Here is a 15,511-nt window from a genome sequence, read left to right on the forward strand (position 1 = left end):
GCTTATTTCTCATTTATTTTTTTTGTCAGAGTTAGGTTGGTGGTTGGACTAGATGATCATTAAGGTCCCTTCCAACCTAGACGATTCTATGATTCCATCTTTCCTCTGAAAGCCTTAAAGAGAGAAAATGTACCTTTTTCTAGGAGGGACCTCACATCATCAAGGGGGTTGTTATGCACAGACGCTACCCAAAAAATAACCCAGTGTGATGGCTGTGGTCCTTGCAACTACAGGTGGCTTCTTCTGGTGGGGGGGGAAACATGGCCTGGGCTGTTTGCACAGCCTCCTGCAAGAGAGAAACCTATTTTGGGGATCACTAGAGACCATCACCTGCAGGGAGGGAAGTCGGCGACGCACCGTGCTGGAGGGTGATGCTGTTTTCTGCAGGACTCGTGAAACCTACAGCCAGGACTAGGAGGAGGAAAGACACAGCACGGGCTGTAGCTACAGCTGCAAGAGATTACACCCAGCCTTAGCAAACAAAACATTGCATTCAACATCTCTTTTTCTTCTTGTTTTTTTTTTTTTTTCTGCCATGTTTTGCTGCTTGTAGCTTGTCTCTTTGGAAGAAACACTCTGTCATCTCAGCAGAGCCATCCTGATAGCTATCTGATTTACTCCGCGAAACAGGCCTTCTCTGGCAAGGTTCATGCAGCCAGAAATTATTAGACAGAAAGGCTATTATTTTTTTCACTGAACAGCATACAAGATTGATTTTTATTTTTCTACTCTACATGCCATGAAACTTATTTAAGGACAAGTAATAGGCTTGGGGATTTATTTCACTCTTAATTTGCGTGATCCTAATTCTTCGACCCCAAAATAGGGATTGGAGCAGAGCCACACTCATGTCTATAGGGCTGAAGACCACACAATCCATAGATCATCCTAATTCTGTATTTAGCATGGTTTTGAGCGCCGTGCCTAAGCCAACAAGACTCTTCCCATTTATTTCAACAGCAGCATCTTCACTGGGGGAGGGACCCCAACCTCAGGGAGCTGAGGGGCAGCGGTGGCTGAGGTCCCTTTGGGGAGCCAGAGCTGCTGCTGGTTCTCACAGATTAAATTAATTCATCTGAGATTAGTTTCTGTCATTGGGGCTTTTGTGATGGTGTAGCAAGAAATCATCTAATTAAAAGGAAAAAAAAACACAACCAAACGTGGAGCAATGGACAAAGCAAGGGCTCTCTGATTGCAGGGGACAGCGGTGATGGGAGGGGACACCCCCGGGGAGGTATTTTCCAGCCAACAGAGTGACAGCATTTTCTGCTCTTACAGAGCTGGCAACGGGGAGGAGGAGCAGGGTTAATGCGCAGGAAAACAGAGTTAGAAGCAAAGACCCACTAAGCTCTGTGCTATTCTTGTGTAATTATGGTGCCAAAGGCTTCCAAGATAAGGGATTTTAGCAGGAACCATAAATGCTGGTTGTAAAACGAAGGAGAAAAAGCCACATATCCACAGGAATAGCAAAGCCTCCCTGCCCCTGGATGCCAGCTATTGCCCATCCCTGGATGCTGGAGACCTCAACAGAAACACCAGTGATTCAGCCAAAGCCTTCCCAGCTCATCCACCCTCTGAAGGGCCACCAGGACCTCCCCAAATCCTTGGGAAAGGTTTTGCCAAAGGTGACACATTGCAATGTCCTCCAGCCATGCCCCCAGACTTAAACCCAGCCCTTGCACTTCTCCCTGCCTCCAAACGCCTTTGATGCTCTTTTCCCTTAAAATAATAATCACTGCAGGCTTCTCCAGGAGTCAGGGCTATCCTTAATAATAAATAGACCCCAGCTTACATGTCTTTATTCCTCAATGTGCTTCATAAACCTCCACCCCCCGAATCTCCCCCCACTCAAGTCCTGGAGGGATCTGTCAGGTTCCTCTTTAACAGATGGGAAGGCTCCGAGTTTGCTCCCCTCCAGCAATATTTAATTCAGTTAAGGCAGCAAAAATAAGTTCAAACAGTGCAAATGGTGGCACGGGGTGGTGGGCACGGGCAGTAGGGCTAAAACTGAGGCAGGGACCCCATCCAGCCCGTGCCCCCACCCCCTGGGATGCAGCCACAGACCAATGCTGTGCTACACCCTGACCAGAGCATCAGCAGGACACACTCTGCAGAGAAAAGCCAATGTGTTTTATAGCTGGGGAAAAAAAAACACAACCCAAAAAACCACTCCAAAATGAAGGAAAGGTCCTTTAAGCTGAGAACTCTTCCCAGTTTTATCTATTGTCCTAATGAGATGCTGTTGCCAGATTAATAATAAAAACTCACACTAACAAGAAAACCAATTGCAAACCAATTTTACAGGGAGCTGAACAAAGACCGGGATAACAGCTCTGCTTAATAGGGCTGTCTGCTGGTTTTAATTCCTTCTCCATGGCTCCTTCAATTAGCAGCAGAGGAGGAGCTTCAGCAGCAGGGCAGCCCACCCTGGGTGCCAGGGCCAGGTTAATTATTAGCCCCCATTACCCACTCAGCACTAATGGGCCTTTGTCAAAACCAGGAAGAAATTTCCCAGCTGTTGGTGACTAAAGGCCACCTGGGCCCTTCTGCAGGGCTGGGGACAGGGTGGTGACACCACAGATCCTGGTCCTCAGCTCCCAGCCCCTGCAAGAGACACTACAACCCACCCTGCCACCCTCCCCAGCAGATATTCTGCACACAACTCATTACATCTTCATGTATTTATTTGTAAAATATTCCTGAGCAGCCCTTAAGGTGCTTTTCCAAGTACCCTGCATCCTCGATGTCTGTTTAACCCTAATATATCCCAACCATATTAACGCTTCTAGAGAGTCTGACGTGTTTAAACACCAGGAATATGGACAGGGAGGGAAAGAAACATTATTTAAAGCATCGTATTGAAAGGATCTTACCTAATTCCTTTGGTTTGAGCAATACTGTGGAAGGAGAGTCTGGATACTGCGGAGATCACCTGGAAATGAGAGAAAAAAGACGGTGGTGTGCTTACTGAAGACAGAGGAAGGTTTGGTGGGAACTTGAGGACCCACAGCCCAGGATTTGGACCTGGACACCCACTGAAATGGACATGCTCCTGTCCCCCCATCAGTGCCACAGCACATCCCCTTCAGGGCTTGGAGGACACTCTCAGTGCAAACGCTGCCTCTGGTTTTACCACTGAGCAAAAAAGACATTTAACCCTCAGCTATAAAGATATTTATTCAACAGCATCATCCAAGGAAACTCCAGCCTCATCTAATACGCCCAGACCTGCTCCAGTAGGTTTCATGCAACACTGAGAACCACTGAAAAAAAAAAACCCTCTTACTTTGTAATTTATTACAAAAAGGTTTATAACTCCTTTCGTCTCTCCCCACGCAAAATGATCTTATTGAGGCAAACTCGCCAAGACCAAACGGTTCTGACTTCTTGCATTTCAGTAAAGATGCATCATCGGTTTGTCAGAGGTGAGTGCAGACCATCGCCCTGTTCTGGCAGAAAACAGCCAGAAGTGATTCAACAACGGAATATTTCCATCAGCATCACGACCAGGAACAGTAAAGCCACCGGCTTTGTCTCAAGACTCCCATTTTTGATGGAAGTTTTAATTGCCGCACAGAATTTTCAACGAAGACAAACACAGAATGGTTTTAGCCCCTTACGGATATAAACCGTGTTTCACTCTTGCTCATATTCACCATTTCAAAGCTAGATTGAGAAAACAAACCTATTATTTTTGGATTGGTTTCCTGTCCACTGGAATGAACCGAGATGCCAGCGCCCAGGACAGAGATAAAGGACTTTGTGAGCGGTCCCTGCTGCCAAACCCCAGCACCGTGGGGGCTGTTGGGCTGCACCCAGTAGCTCTGCTTTCCTTAGGGACTGCGTGTTCCCCCCAGTGAGGGATGCCCCCCCAGTTTGCTGAGCCCCCTTTGCATCAGTCACCAGGGGAGTATGTGCCCTGAGCCAGTGCCCGACTCCTCTCCTGGGACTGCTGCTGGGACTCCAAGCCTCTCTCCCATCCACGATATTATCCCAGAACGTCAATCAGAGTTACATCCCAGATCCTCATGCAAAATCCCTCCCTCTGCAAGAGGCACCTGCAAGCACCAAGCTCCTTTTGGGGGGATGCCCATGTGCAGCTCCCCAGGATCACCCCAGAGCCTGAGTTCCAAACCCCACCTTCTCCTCCACCCTTCTGCAACCTTCATCCCTTGAATTTTTCTTTTCTTTTACCATTGCAATGAATTTCAGCCCACTGCTGGTGCCCCACACATGGACCCAAAGCAGCAACAAAGGAGCTGCCACTCTTTTCTTTTACCATTGCCATGAATTTCAGCCCAGCTGCTGGTGCCCCACACGTGGACCCAAAGCAGCAACAAAGGAGCTGCCACAGTTTGGCATTTAGTGGTTGACTTTCACGCGGAGAACAGAGATGGTGAATTATTCAACAGGGCCAATGAGACTCTGGGAATGTCAAAACTTGGCCAAGCTTCTCCCTGGTATAAAATGTCAGGAACAGGAGTTCAAGGCAGAAAGGAGCTCCAGAGCACGAGGGGATTTTCCTCGTGGCACCTCAGATGCCTTTATTGCCCCCATGCAATGCTTCTCATGACACGGGCCCTTGCCCAAGCATCCTTCCATGTCTTGTTTCTAAGATGCTGCCCCAGACAGTTCCCTCTAAGCAGAGGGGGTGGATAAGGGATTTTTTTTTTTTTCTTAACTAGACAAAGCATTACTTTTGCTACTGCTGTCATGAGCATATTTTGGCCAATTTCCCCCTCTGAAGAGGGAGAAACCACCCCAGACCACCACCCCGGCACGCTGTGTTTTACAGGGATGCCCTGGAGCCACTGATTACAGCCCATCATTACCATGTAACTAAAAGAGAAACTGTAAACCTTCTCAAGCAGAAATTCAGAGCTACGAGTGTAAAAGCGGCGAAGTTCCTCATTTTACTGCAATCTAACAAAATTACTTTTGCTACTGCTGTCATGAGCATATTTTGGCCAATTTCCCCCTCTGAAGAGGGAGAAACCACCCCAGACCACCACCCCGGCACGCTGTGTTTTACAGGGATGCCCTGGAGCCACTGATTACAGCCCATCATTACCATGTAACTAAAAGAGAAACTGTAAACCTTCTCAAGCAGAAATTCAGAGCTACGAATGTAAAAGCAAAGAAGTTCCTCATTTTACTGCAATCTAACAAAAAAAGGCAGCGTGGGGAGAGGTTGGTGGCTTTTGGCAAAGGTGCTTCTGGCACGTGTTGTCCTGCCAGGGAGCTGCAAGCTCCCAGTGCCAGCCGGCCAGATTCCAACCTCCAGTTGGGGCAGGCGTTAAATCAAGCCTGGCTCTCCCAGTCCCTCTCACACCCCTGCCCCCGGCCTGTCTCTCGTTTGCTCTGGCTTTTGAGAAGCATCAAGCAAAGCCGTGGCTTCTGGTAAAGTCATGCTTCAATGAGCAAATCTGCTCTGGAGAAGCCCGAAGAGGCTGAGCTCCCCCTTGGAAGGAGAAGGCAGCCAGCTCCACGGGAACCACCTCCCTCCCAGCGCTCTAAAGCGCACGCTGTCATTTCCATCTGCGTTTTTAAATGAGCTTGGCTTTGCCTTTAGAAATGACCTGGGCAGCGACAGGAGAAAGAAGGTTAAAACATAACCAGGAGTCAAAGAAATCAGATCTTCCACCCGAAATTGTCAGCCACTTAAAAGACCACTCGGGGCATGTTATTAAATCCCTCTGTGCAGCAGTCTCCTGTCTCTAAAATTCTCCCCAGTTTGGGAGAGGACTGAGTTCATTAGCATCCCTGAAAGGCTCTGGGGCTCGTCACGGCAGAGCATCGCTGCCGGCGAGCGGTACCCGCACACGCCCAGCCCAAGGTGGGTGCAGAGGCTGGGGAGCCCCCCCAGGCACCCCCTCCACGGGGCTTAAAATAGTCCCAGGGAAGTCCTAGACTGATTGAATGAGTCTCTTCTGCGGTCTATTATTAGACTTCTGAAGTACAAAAAAATCAGTTTATGAATCAGACAGTTATACCGCAGGGTTTGACTTCCAGGGAAATTTAAGAGAAAAGCGCACTGTTCTCGACGCCAACGACTTCTGCTTTGTTCTTTTATGAAAAAAGCCCCAAGCACCGAACATCCTGGCACATCAAAGCCCAGGGACCCGGTTCCAGCGAGGAGCCAGCAGGCGGGGACACGCTTCCCTTCCGCTCCGGCTCCCAAATCCACGCTCAGCTAATGCAAGCGAAGCGACCCACTTTGAGGGGATCAGGTACAAAGAGCCTCCACGAAGCTTGGCATCCCCAAAAACGAGACTGACCCGATATCAGGGAGTATTTTTTTCCAACAACAACTCCCGTTAAGGCAGTAGCCAAGAGCAAGAAAAGCCAAGAGCAACCCCAGCTCCTCTCACCGCTCCGGTGCCTGCCAGTCCCCAGCCAGGGAAGTGCTTAAACACGCGTTTAAGGATAAGTAATCCTCTCCATTTCAACAGGATTAAACAACATTCTTAAAAGTAAGTCAATCCTGAAGTGTTTGCTAAACTGTGTCTCATTTTCCCTGTAAAGCAGCTTCTTTTTTGTAGAGGAACCCAGGAGTATTTCCTGCCGCCCCCAGCTATCATTTTCCATCAGGGCAGGCAGGACCCGAGATGTCCCACACCCAAGCAGCAGTTGGCACGAGGGGTCCCTGACCTCAGCTGGGACTTTTTGGTGCTTCTGCAACACAAGGAAGGATATATTAATGCAACTAATACAGACAGGACGTGGGGCTTTTTAGTCTGGAGAAGAGAAGACTGAGGGGGGATCTGATCAACACCTATAAATACTTAAAGGGTGGGTGTCAGGAGGATGGGGCCAGGCTTTTTTCAGTGGTGCCCAGGGACAGGACAAGAGGAAATGGGCACAAACTTGTATATAAGAAGTTGCACTTAAACATGAGGAGGAACTTCTTCACTTTGAGGGTGGCAGAGCCCTGGCAGAGGCTGCCCAGGGAGGTGGTGGAGTCTCCTTCTCTGGAGACATTCAAACCCCACCTGGACATGTTCCTGTGGGACCTGCTCTGGGTGGCCCTGCTCTGGCAGGGGGTTGGACTAGATGATCTCCAGAGGTCCCTTCCAACCCCATGTGATTCTGTGAATCACAGTTTGCTGGTTATTTATACCTCCCCTTTCTGTTACAGCAGCCTGGAAATGCAGGCGCTTTGTTTCCCGAGGCAGATGGTACAACCAAAAAAGATTTCTTGCTGTGGGGTATCAATTCCCTTCAGGTTTATGCTGATTATTTCATAAGGTTAGACTTTTGGGTGTCTCCTCTTGAAACTAACCCTCTGCTCAGCACTGGGAACTGGCAGAACTGCTGCATCCTGGATGTGCTCCTGGAGCAACAGCTTCTGAATGTGCTTCAACCACACTTTTCAAGGCTAAAACAACCAAAACCACATCCCACCCGAGTGCTGTGGGACCAACACTGGCTGGGGTAGCACCGGGGGCTCTCCCGGTCCCATCCCATGGCAGTGACATCCCAGGGGACATCACCCTGCACAGCACTGGCAGGGGAGAGGGACAGCAAAGTCATTTGAACATGCTGTGTGAGAAAACTATACTTTTATCTATGCATTTGCCTTCTGGCAGAAGGAGGGCTGTGGGCTTAAACAACAGGGGCTTATGCAGATTTATCTTTATTTCTTCACCTGTTTCTCAATGCAATTTCCTCCAAGAAAACAGCATTCAGCATGCAAACACCACCATAAAAGCTATATAATGTCCCGCTGACATTAAGATGCCAGAAATAGAGCTATAAAGATGTGACATATGGACAGACCTTCTCCACAGTCGCCCTGCAAAGGGCTAGTAGGAAATTCCTGGTGGTTTCACTGCGAAAGGTGAGGGATGCCCTTCGCATTCCTGACATTCCAGTTTGCCTTGTATTTTTAGACAGGAGCTAAATCCAAGCACCCAGCTGCTCGTTCACCCACCAGCAGGCCCCATGCAACGAGATAATTCACAGCAGTGAAACAACAGAACCAGCAACGGAGCACGAGGACCGTGCACGTGATGCTGGGGGCCGAGCATCAGAGGCTCCGTGGAGGTCCTCATTTAAAAAGGCACCAGGTTCTGCACTTCATGGAAAAAAAAAAGAAAATGGAAAAAGGAAAAGAAAAAATCAAGTCTCCAACTGGGTTCACCGCATTCAGTGGTCACTTGGCAAGAAACCTGGCAGAGGAATGAAATTGGAGTTTTGAAAGAAAATTAAAAAAAAAAAAAAAAACCAAACCAAAACCTGCACACCACCACCATAAGAAGCACCATAAGAAACCCGTCACTTTCCTTCTTCCTTACTACCAACACTTTCTTCTAGGAATTACAGATTTAAAAATAAACTAAAGCAAAACAACAAAAAAAATAAATGATTCTGCTCACTGCTCTTCCATTTCCTCCAACGTTGTTTATTGCTGATGGTATCTCTGTGCATCTAGAAAACCCTCAAATAAACCCTCTCCTTATTTGAAAAAACAAACTGACCCAGCTGGGCTGGAGAACACTTTGCATACGAGGAGCTCCCCAAGAGAGCAGGGGGGGGTCACAGCCAGGCTCCCAGCCCCTGCTGAGCCCCAGCAAGGTCCTGCCTTCCCAGAACAAATGAATATTTGCTTCTAAGCAAATCAGGAGCTTTGCACAGCGGTGATAAGTCTGGGCAGAGACCTTGATGTTGCCGCCTCTGCACACAGAGGTGGTTTCAGAGCCTGGAATTACACGGAGTAATTGTCTGATTCACCCCGAAACTCACGAAGGGCAAAATAAATCCTCAGGCCAAACATCCCCAGCCTCTGCATGAGTAGAAATGTGATCCCAAATTCAGAGATGAGCTGGCTAAGTTATTTCAGAGTTGGATAATGGCACCCAATAGTAAAAACACTGATGTGAAGAGTCCCAGGGACAAGGCTGCTAAGATAAAAGCAGCCATGAGCGCAAGTAGGATTTGACCCAGTTGCCACCAGTTTGTGGTGCTGGAGAACCCTGTATTCACCCCACTGGTGGACGGGGCAGTGGGTGGTGAGGTGTTTGCACTTTTCCCCATGCTGAGGAGCATCCCTGCCCACCTGGGCCACTTCCTAGCACCTTCCACCCAGCTGCACCCCCCCTGCCCGGGCTGTGCACCACCAGGATCCCGTATTTGCAAACCAAAGTGTCACCAGCAGTTTTTCAACCTGCCTTCTCCTCCGTTTGCATACACCTCTCCCATGACTCATACCACTAAACCAGCTCTGGGAGGACAATGTAGCCAAGCCCTGAGTGTGAAAAGCCAACACAAAACACAACCTGCTCACTCTGGATCGATTATTTGTGCTCTGTGTGTGCTATTGCCTCATGCATAAACCTGCATGATCTTATAGGATGTGGTCACAGCAAACTTTAAACCTACAGCTGCCTTCCAGCCCTCTCCCTGGACACCCCGCAGCATCCTACAGATGTTGCTGGGAATTCCTTAAATCAACATCTCCTGATATAAGCCAGTACCTGAGAAGAGCATCACTGTACGTGGCCAGGCAGGAGGAGACCAGGCTGCAGTGATTTCTTTCCTTAGGATGCCCAGGGAAAGCATAGCCCCGTTATGGGATCAAACTGGTTTGATTTTCCTACACCCTACTCAGGGCTCTCTGCTCTCAGCTGGACCGCATCCACCCAGCTGGCTGCTGAGGACGAGGGCTACTAAATAATAATCCATTTGGACAAGTGGATTCTGCCTTTCCAGGTCAGATGTACCTGCCTGAACAGTTTCCCCCACAGCTCCTGCCTGGGGGTGCCATGGCTTTGCCTCCTGTCCCCACTCATGTCAGGGGGAAGGACAACGTGCTGGGGAAGCGTGGTGTTTGCTGGTGTGCAGCATTCAGAAAGGGGCCAGCTGAGCCAATTTCATCTGATACATATTTGATAAGGATTTTAAATCAAAGCCAGGGAAGTTCTCCCGTGACGGTGTGTCCCTGGCAGGCTTCTCTCCCCATATTTCACTGCAAGGACCACGAAACAGATGGGGAACTTTGTGATGGAGGTGCAGTAAAGCCTCTTCCCTCCTCCAACAAACACCCATTCCAGGGATCCTTGACTGACAGTCCTTTTTGATTTATTGAAATATCAGCAACTTGTGACGTTGCTATGGAGCTGCAGATGAGCTTTACGGCACCCATCAAATCACAGGAGATGGAAGAACCAGAAATGTAAAACAAAACCCCTTTGCCAGAGCAGGTGGGGAACAACAGACTTCCTGGCCACAAGAGCACCCTGTAAGGAGGTATCTGCTCCTCCCTGTGCCCCCTTTGTGATATGGATGTCCCCATCCCACAGCAAACACGCCGAGCCAGGACCAAGGCAGAGCAGGGTCCCTCGGCTCCCCGGGACACAGGGAAGATGCAAAGGCACAACCCAAGAGGCAGGACACCCTGAGAGCTGCAGAAAAGCCGGAGCTGGGTCTCGCCGTCCCGCTCCCCAGGCCGCCCACGGCTCCCAGCACAGAAATTAATGCCCTGAAACTATAGCGCTTTCTTTATGCTGCCAAGTTCCTTTACTACAACAGCAATAAATACTTATTCTGCTACTTAATGGCCTCTCTCCTCCGACACGGATGCTCAGCTTCTGTCTCATTCAGTTACTTTTACTACCACTATCTAATAGCTCGGCAATGACTAGAGAGAGGAGCTGGCTTCGATGGGGCTTGAAAAGCTGAGAGGGGTAGGGGGGGAACTCAAGCAGTTTCTCAAGTGAGCCAATGTGAAAGCCAACCAACACGAGCTGAGAAAGCTCAGCACTGGCACAGAGATTGCCTCCGATGGCTCCAAAACACTCAGCCCTCAGGGAGAGCTCAGCATCACCCATGGGTGCTGATGAGAGCTCAGGGTGAGGGGATGGCGAGGGCTCCCCTCAGAAATGCCCCTGGCTGCAGCTAAATGGGGCAGGTGAGGTTGGAGGCAGAGCCCAGCTTGCATCGCCTCCCATCATCACGTGGGACCGAGCCACCACAAAGGCACATTGTGCCAAGGCATTTGAGCACAGGGAAGGAAACACCAGCAGAATCATCTCCATGCAAGGGAAGGAGAAATGTCGCCAGCTGAGAGCAGCATTTATCCAGCCGTCGTGTTTCCAAGTGGTCCAAACCCTGGTCCTGCTGCTTCAGATCTCTACAGGCTTTGGAGATCCTTGGAAAGCATCTCCACCTTGCCCCAGGGCTTGGAGCCTACCTTGTGCTAAGCAGGGTGGTTATAATTATCACCTCTGTGCTATGCATGGATATAATTATCAGGAATATTCAGGGGAAAGCATCCCACAGCTGACTCCTGATTCCAGAGCACTGATGCAAGTATCAGAAATGATGGGATGGCCAAGCCATCACACTATGAAAAGCGGCTGCAGGCAGAGAGGTGTTTGTTTTACACCGTGGGGAACACCCGGACAGGCTGAACTCTGGCCAAAAACTAGTTGCTCCTGCTAAACATTTGAATTCAGGCAGTTTTAGTTAAGTTTCCTCCCCAACTTGCAGGGCACTGGCTCCACAACCTCATCCCCTCCTTCCGCTTAAGGACTCTGGGACCTTCTCTGACCCCAGTCCATAACTCATGATGCCCAAAGCCATGTATCTAAGCAAAATCCCTCATCTCGTGACTCAAAAAGAGCCACCCAAGCCTTCCCTGGGGGGATGTGCACCCTGACTGCAAGCATTGCATGGAAAAGGAGCAGCACACCTTAACTGAGGCTGGTGGAAGATGAGACGGGCACATGGTGCTGGTAACAGCATTGCCAACTGGGGTGTCCTCACCAGGTGTCCCCAGACCTGACATTTTCTTTGGACTGGGCTCTAAATTAAAAAGCCACAAGCCAGGTAAGCAGGCAGATGTGTGGTAGCAGAGCAGTGTTGTCTTGGCTCTTTAATCAGCTCTGCCTTGAGGGAAACCAAGGGAATTCCAGCCAAGGGGATTGCAAAGGGCTCTGGAGCCCCAGGGAGGGACGCTGCAAGGAGAAGCTCTCCCGCAAAAGCATCTCTCCCTCCCCCAGTATTGATTGGATTTGTCGAAACAGATGGAAAAAACAGCTAGTCAGATGCAAAACACAGATATCCAAACCTGCTTCCGAGAAACTGGCTTAAGTCTGCATTAAGTTTAATCCCTTTTGATCAAGGCCTGGGATGTAAGCAGAAAATATTACAGATTTTCACATACCTTTAAGTTCCCATTTCCGCTCTGCTCCGAAATGGAGTTGGGCAGTCAGAGAAAAACATATGGAGCACAAAAAGAGAGGTTTAGGAACATTTTGCCTGTGCGGGAGCAATCGAAAGCATCTATATGAAACCAATCCGCTTGCACAATGGTGATTTACCTACTGAAGAGAGGGAGCTTGAAATTCTCCATGGCTTATTTCCCTCATCTTTATTCCAGCTGCTAAAGAAAAAAGTGCAGCAGTATTAAAAAAAACCAAACCCAAACCAAACCAAAACGCTACATAAAGTGCTAAAAAGCCAGTTCTTTGCATGTTGCAGAGCCTCCCTGATTCCTGGCATGGGCACAGCAGCCAGACACGTGTTCCTCCAATAAATAAATCCCTTCCAGCCCCAGAGCAGTAGCACAGATGGGGGATGCCCACACCAGGAGCTGGGTACGTAGGAGGGGTTTCAAAGCCCATCTGCAGCTTTCTCCCCCCGAATCTGCAAGTGGGAGAAAGCCCAGAAGAGAAGGAACCTACAGAAGAACTTGTGCTGGAAAAAATAGAGCCGATGACCTCTGGACCCACGTGCACTGGGAAGACATCATCACCAGCAGGGATTTGATGCTGGAGAGGGCTGGGGCTCTGTGCTGCCCACACCCCTGCCCTGGCACCCCCAAACACAAACTCACGTCAAGCAGGAATGGCTCAGGAGAAAGGGAGAACGTTAGGAAGAGGAGCATATATTTCATTAACCCTAATCTTCTCCTGGACTCCAGAGAGGAGACAAGCTCCTTGTAGACTTTGGGTTTTTATTATTCTTCCAAGCCGGCTTGCCAAGGAAAACCCCCCAAAGCCACCCAGGTCTCAGCCTGCCTGGGACCGGCACCAACACGCCTGATAAACATCTCCAAATTCTCCAGCCCCTGGCGACACTTGGATTCACAGCCAAAGCCCATCACGTTACCGGGGGCTGCTCCGTGACCCTGAAAACTGCTCTTCGAGCCGTGACACCACTTGGTGCTACTCAGCTCCGAGCTTCATCTCAGAATGATGTGTAAATGCAAAGCCCTGGGCTCATACGTAACTAATAACCCTGCTCACCCCCCGAGCACGCTGCAGCAGCTCAACCGTGGGGCAACACGGGAGCAAACGTCTCCCTTTCTAGACTTGTGAAACATTAACTCAGGTTATGACTTGTTTTAAGGCGCGAGCACCCACCCCTTCCTCCTGAGAGCGTTGCCTCCGCCGGCACGAGGAGGCTCACAAATCTCACAAATCCACGTCCGAGCACATGAAGAAGTTAGAGAATCGTTTGCCCACAGCCTGTACCACCCTCCGGATCTCTTCAAGCTTCCAGCAAGTCCAGAAAAATCAGACTTCACACGAACTTCAGTCCTCCAGAACTGCAGATTTGGCCGCTCTTCTCTCCCATTCCCAAGGTTTCCCTAAGGTGAGGAAGGAGCGATGCAGGACGCCGCTCATGGGGGCAGGAGAATGTGCCCATTGCTCCCTCCTCCCGTCCGGAGGGCACGGAAAACTTCCCATCACAAACAACCACCTCGTTTTTCCAAGCTATTGAGAATCCATCACAAGCACCACGAGCACAGGCTTTGCCAACAACAGAGCTCTCTGGTTCCACGCTAAAGCCATCGCAAGGAATTCACTGCTCTTGAAAAAGGGGGAAAAAACAAAAAACCAAAAGTGCCAGATGCTCTGGGTGAGCCTTTAGATGCTCCACAGCAGGCGATAAGGAGAAATCCCTCACACACTTATCCCTGCCTGTTTCTACCCACTGATTTTCCCCCTCCCGTGATCACCTGAGCAATGGGCCACCACCAGGCTGCCGTCCCGACCCCGCATTAGCCGCTCCGATGTCTCTGTCACTTCTTATATGTCCCCGAAGCATCAGCCCTGGGTTTCCTCTGCAGACGTGGAGAACAACCGTGTTAAATTCCCTATTCCTAGAAGAACAGGCAACTAAATGGAGTTGTTCAGAAGAACAAAGGCCAGGAGGTGGCTGCTTCATGCCCCACATCCCGGCTGCCCTGTGGCACGGGGACAAAGCAGAAGCAAGATCTCACCAGGAAAAAAAGCTGACTTTTCTAGCACCAGCAGCAAGACAAGCAGAAACGCACCGTTCTCTTCTACCTTCTCAAGACAAAACACTATTTATTTTTTTTTTTCCTAAATCACTTTGCCTTCGTGGCGCCGAAACTGAACCAGAAGCCTCCAGGAAGTTCAGAGCAGTGAGGAGAGACTCCCAGCTCCCGATGCGAGGTCAGTGATGACACTTTTTTCTGTTGGTTTGTGTCATTTGAGGGGCAAAAATTACAAATATTTAAATTCTTATTCTGTACACCCGAGAGCTACAAGCAGGGGCCAGTGTTGAGTATCAGAGCAAGGGACATGCTCCTTATCTTGGTGGTTTTCTCTTCCACATTGCACAATTCCTGCCCAACTTCCCAGGAACTGCAAGAACTGTCTGAAAAGTAAGAGGCTAATCTGGGAAAGATTAGCTGAGAAAGCTCTGCCAGGCTTATAAACAATACCAAGAGCCACTCTCTTTGCAATTATTAGATGGTTTATACAAATGAAGACTCTTAAGATTGCGCAACGCAGCAGGGAAGCCAGGATGGCCATGCGCAGCACGGATGCTACTCCTCCTCTTCCCCAGAATGAGATAAATGGGTCCTTTTTTTTCAATTATTCTTGTATATATTCTACTTCACTCCTGAAAAGCTGCTGGTGAAACACTTTCCAGAAATGAATGTTATTTGAGAAATAAAAAAGGGGTTTCCATCAATAACATTCTGACTGCAGAAATAAACCTCGGTTTCCCTCTGATCTGTTACTCAAATGACAGCTCTCGAAGTAGCCAACACTGAATTCCCCAAACCCGTGATTAACCAGAAGCATTAGCAGAGGTTTTCAAACACAATTTGCTGTTTGGAGCCCTTTTCCACCCCCCTAGAACGACCAGTTCCCGTGCTGGGCTCTCCAGAGGAGCCCAGTGTATCCCTAGAGAAGATGCCACCGGACACATGGGTCATGCCACTGTATAAAGACTTCTGACACTTGCAGCTGCATTTTTTCCACAGTTTTATTCCATCATGTCTATTAATCTATTTACACCTGCAGAAAGGCAGGAGCCTGGGGCTGACAGAGAAGGAATGCACAAGGTAGCTTTCCAGAGACTCTGACAGTCAGAAACTACCTCCCTTCCTCGCATATTGGTGGATAAATATACCCATAAAATGCTTTGATTTGACTGAGTAGGTTAAATTTAGTCTTTGCTCTGCCTCTGCAGACAGCACATTTACAGCTATGTGGGTGACTGAAACAGGCATCAGGCAGCATCCTGC

General features: G+C 49.3%; 1 protein-coding gene across 3 annotated transcripts in view; it reads right to left on the minus strand.

Moving 5' to 3' along the window:
- Positions 1-15,511, minus strand: part of VAV2 (vav guanine nucleotide exchange factor 2) — a 157,886-nt gene that overhangs the window by 61,614 nt on the left and 80,761 nt on the right. For all 3 annotated transcript variants that reach the window (XM_014942949.1, XM_014942950.1, XM_014942951.1), the window contains exon 3: positions 2,874-2,932. In XM_014942949.1, coding sequence (XP_014798435.1) covers positions 2,874-2,932 — 59 coding nt within the window. The remainder of the gene's footprint in view (positions 1-2,873; positions 2,933-15,511) is intronic.

Source organism: Calidris pugnax, unplaced genomic scaffold (genome assembly GCF_001431845.1).
Source record: "Calidris pugnax isolate Ruff unplaced genomic scaffold, ASM143184v1 scaffold102, whole genome shotgun sequence".
Taxonomy (NCBI): domain Eukaryota; kingdom Metazoa; phylum Chordata; class Aves; order Charadriiformes; family Scolopacidae; genus Calidris; species Calidris pugnax.